Source organism: Vicia villosa, linkage group LG6 (assembly GCF_029867415.1).
Source record: "Vicia villosa cultivar HV-30 ecotype Madison, WI linkage group LG6, Vvil1.0, whole genome shotgun sequence".
Lineage (NCBI taxonomy): Eukaryota > Viridiplantae > Streptophyta > Magnoliopsida > Fabales > Fabaceae > Vicia > Vicia villosa.
In genome coordinates this window covers 160,912,842-160,917,298 of record NC_081185.1, presented here as the reverse complement: position 1 = coordinate 160,917,298, position 4,457 = coordinate 160,912,842, and the positions used below count along the sequence as shown (strand labels likewise).

The 4,457-nt window shown below is 29.8% G+C and overlaps 1 protein-coding gene across 3 annotated transcripts; it reads right to left on the bottom strand.

Annotated features, from left to right (window-relative positions):
- Nucleotides 1-440: 440 nt before the first annotated feature.
- On the bottom strand, nucleotides 441-2,740 carry LOC131610882 (MATH domain and coiled-coil domain-containing protein At3g58250-like). 3 transcript variants are annotated; one of them, XM_058882940.1, is made up of 5 exons: nucleotides 2,604-2,737; nucleotides 2,062-2,223; nucleotides 1,843-1,975; nucleotides 1,556-1,737; nucleotides 441-1,294 (listed from the first exon to the last, which is right to left on the bottom strand). In XM_058882940.1, the coding sequence occupies exons 3-5, from the start codon at nucleotides 1,962-1,964 to the stop codon at nucleotides 621-623; spliced, it is 978 nt and encodes a 325-aa protein (XP_058738923.1). In that variant the 5' UTR covers nucleotides 1,965-1,975; nucleotides 2,062-2,223; nucleotides 2,604-2,737; the 3' UTR covers nucleotides 441-620. The 3 variants fall into 3 exon arrangements, with proteins under 3 accessions (XP_058738923.1, XP_058738925.1, XP_058738924.1); XM_058882942.1 differs by having other exon boundaries at nucleotides 2,108-2,223; XM_058882941.1 differs by lacking the exon at nucleotides 2,062-2,223 and having other exon boundaries at nucleotides 2,604-2,740.
- Nucleotides 2,741-4,457: the final 1,717 nt, after the last annotated feature.

Below are 4,457 nucleotides of genomic sequence, written 5' to 3'. Positions count from 1 at the left end.
GATTTTTATATAAAGAAGAAAATTAAGAATAAAAATTAACTTTCAAAACAAAGTGATGAAATTTAGACATTCATATTTTATTTTTTATGTTCCACTCCTCGAACTCTACTGAATACAAATTTTATGTTTAATTTTAAGTTTTATAAAACTACTTGTCTGTTGAAATATATTTTTCATTTGTGTATTGATATCATTTTCCTTTTTCTTTAAATTAAACATATTACTAGTTATTTTAAAGAAATTATAACTTCATATGTTACTTTGAAAGGGTGTTTTAATATTCTTACTTCATAACACCCTTTCCAAATAAGTCAGTAAATATTGTTTTGGATACTAATTTTTTGTTATATTTTTGTTAGAAATTAACACGAGCTCACGTGGATTTTTAACTAATTTTTTTAATGGAGTACTTTTTCCCTTTATATAGTCATGTAACCAAGTAAAAACAATGCCTAATAACTCTGATTTTCATTTTCCAATTGTAATGGCCTTAGTGGACCGGAAATACACATTCAGCTTAATATATTTTCATCAACACACGACCGAAACTATTACCACGAAAGTACAATTTGTAAGTGCAATTCATAAGTAACTCCAAAAAACTCATGTTTAACTATGGTCTATGACTTCCAACTCCCTGAACCCAATTCAGAATCCAAATCTCTTTCTTTGATACCTTCAGCTTTCAACAAATCCCTTTCTATCTCAAGATTTACTTCGGCAGCAGCCAATTTTGCCTTTAGCCTCTCTGTTTCCAGCTCTAGATCAGCAACATTCCCTTTCAGTTTTTCTACCTCCAGAGATTTCTCCACATAACTTCTACTTCTTAAAGCAGATTGAACTTGTGGCTCTAGCCAAGTAATATCAAATTTATATTTGGCAAGGTCGTCCCATAGAACTTGAAGTTCCTTACATGATTGTTCGTTCAGGTCTTTCACTTTTCTAGTGTTAAGGAAATAAAGAACTTTCCCCATTGCAGCATACCCCGACTCTGCATCAGATTTTTTAGAAGTTTCATTGAAAACTAAATTAGAAACTGTTGAAAGAGTTTCCTGATTTGACATTTCTGACTCTGGACTTTGGTCTTCAATGACACCACTTTGACTTCCAAATTTTAGAGATCCACCTAAGTTTACTGGTTTCTCATGTGTTGACTTTGAAACAAGTACTTCAACACCAAAAATACAAGCATCCTTCAAGATAAACCCTTTTTTAGGATCATGAAGCTCAGCAAGTGTCATGAAATGTGTATATCCCCAGTCATCCTCACCTGCATTGAATTTATGGCTAGTTTCTGGAAATTTTATATATCAAGAGTCAATTTAGTTTTTGTGTGGAAAAAAGAAAAATGAAAGCATGCCATTACTATTAATATACATAAAACTCAAACAACATTTTGGTCAATGGTAAACTCTTAATAATTATTATACTAATTGTTTGCTATGATAGGTCAAAAGTCATAGTATATAATTATTGTTGTATTAAAATATTCAAAAACAAATTTAAAATCATTCAAAAAAGGTGACCTATTAGTTGTTTGTAAATTAAAATATACCTTTTGTGATGGTCATCTTTGCATCCAGTTGATTGAATAGAAGAAACTTGAATTGGACATCTCTGTTCCATCCCTCAGACATATTAGCAGTTTTCATAGCCTCCAAATAAATGGATAAGTAATTGGCTTTACGGTTCCCCTTTGTTAACATATTGTTCCCCTTTGGAAACATACGAATCCTCCTGTAGAAAAACCATATCAGACGAAAAACACAATAATGCAAATAGTGTTAAAGAATAAGTAAACTCTAACATGTGGGAATTCATTCATTCAATTATCGTCCATACCATGGATAGCCGCCTAAGACAAAAGGCTCAGAGTAAACTTTATTGGTTTTCAAGCTAGAGAAGTTTTCAACCTTCCATGTAAATTTCTCATATTTCTTAACACAAGACTGTTCGTACTCCATATCTCAAAACTCTGCCAGAATACAAAAACAGAATTATTTTAACATAAGAGAAAAAATCTAGTTTGGAAAGTTCATAAAAAGCATTTGAGAAACAAACAGTCGTTAAAATGCATAATTAAAATCAACAAAAGTATGCATGAGGCCTTGGGTCTTAAGAGTGTGCTCTTCTCAATGTCTCAAAGTTCGAATCCCATTAGGATCAAATAATCCATGTGTTGGGTCAGTCCATACAAAGTTTTGCTCTGGCTTTAAATGGACCCTGCAAGTGGACGGTGGGATTGATTTCTTTAGATTAGTCTTTGCATGGCCGGATACCAAGATAAATAAATAAAAACTCCCAATTGAACCTGAACCGATAATTTTCGAAGTGTTGAAGGTGAACAGATAAATAAATAAAAACTCTCTAAACAACAACATATAATGGAAACCCGAAAAAAAACTCACTCCTTCTAAATCCCTCTCAAATCTCATGAAACAAAAACAAGCAAATAGAAAAATAATGGATCGATTCAAGAAATGAAGCAAGCATCATCATCAAACAACACTTTCAACTTCAGAAATCAGAAACAAAACAAAAAAAAAAAAAAACCTAACAGAGTTACACTGTCGAAGCAAAATGCGAAGAGGAAAAGATACTACCTTTCGGACGCGGTGGTGCTTTCGCGTGGTGGGTGGGAGGGTCGGCCGGTGAACAGTTGAAACTTGAAAACGCGAGGAAGAAAAAGTGGAAAGCTGAGTGTGATTTTTCTTCAGGTTACTTTTGTAGTTTATTTGGGTGGGTTTATTATTGAATTTTTTTTCAATTTCTTTGGGCATCTATATGACTTCTCACAGTGAAATTTTTAAAATATTTTTATATTTTGGATATGCACATTCGAAGAGATTTCAAAATAACTCAATTTTTGGGTTTGGAATTTTTCAAATATACATGTCTAAAGAAAAAATAAAGACAAGGTAAATCAATTATATTAATCAAAATATATAATTAAATATATATCATTTTAATCTAAATATATAATTAAATATATATCATTTTAATCAAGATATATAATTAAATATATACTATTTTATCAAGATATATAATTAATTAAATATTTAAATCAAAATATTATTTTCATAAAAAATTAAAGAAAAAAAATTAATGCAAATTAAAAATTATAATGCTTATAAAGTAAAATACCCCTATATAAATTAAAATTTTATTTAATCCTTTTATTCCTTATATATAACAATCTCTATTTAATTATTCTTTAGTAATAATAGTTTACTCTAATTATATTATAACTATATTATAAATAAATATTATTTCAAAAAAAAAATATAGAATATTGGTATACTTCAGATATGCATATCCTAATTAATCAATATTCCAAATTTTTTTTAGGAAGGTTTTTTCGGATATGCATATCCGAAAAAACACCTGACATTTTAAATCCAACATTTAAATGAAAAAAAAGTTCAAAGAGAGGTGATTTCGGATATGAGTTTCCGAAATCAATAAAAAATGTGATAAATGTGTCTTCGGATATGCATACACGAAGGATATTTTGAGAATATTATGGGTGTTTTTCACCCTATATGGATGCATAAAGAAATTTTCTTTTTTAAAAATAATACTATATAGAATAAAGAAAAGTGTTAAAAAAAAGTTAGGGGACAAAAAACCAAAATTCTATCAATAGGACACAAACCTAAAGAATGGTATAACGGGCTACAACATCCGTCCGTAAGAAAGAAGAAATATTTATACAATATATGAAATCATTAAATTTTAATTAGAAACTATATTTATACAATTCACTCGTCTATTCCTATTTTTATCCAATTGATTTTTATCCGATTTTTAGGAAGAGGCTTCCAATTAATCTCAAAGATGTTTGGGGTTCTCGGAGGACGTATATTGACCTGAAACTTCTTGATAATCACAAAGTTTTCTATATTCACGTAGGAGGCAGCAGAAGAGCAATTCCCAGCCAGAGAGATAACAGATAGGATATAAAAGATGGAAGATGAAACAGTTATAAAGCTACTGTGAAATTTCACATTGTTCCTTGCTATCCAAATAGCATTAAGAATGAAGATGAAGGCTGCCACCAAGACAGATTTGCATTGAGTAGAATACGACCTTATGCAAAATTTCCAAATTTCGGACCACCCGAGAATATGAGAAGAGAAATTAAGATTGGTTTGCAACCAATTCCAAGGTTTAGAAACTTACACACAATCAAAAAATAAATATTATTCTGTTTCTTCCGCCGCATTACACAAGACACATTTGGAAGAAAAACAAAATTACTACATCTCCATTGCTCATTTGGAAAGCCTTCCATTTTTTTTCATATAGGTAATTGTATAACCAGTTCAATTAAGATTTGATTGTGATTTATTTTATTTGAATTGATTATACAATTACCTAAATAAAATAAAAAATTGAAGTTCGTTCTTTTTAAAATTGAAGTTCCCATTTTTTTTTAGACTCTAAGTTGTGTGATT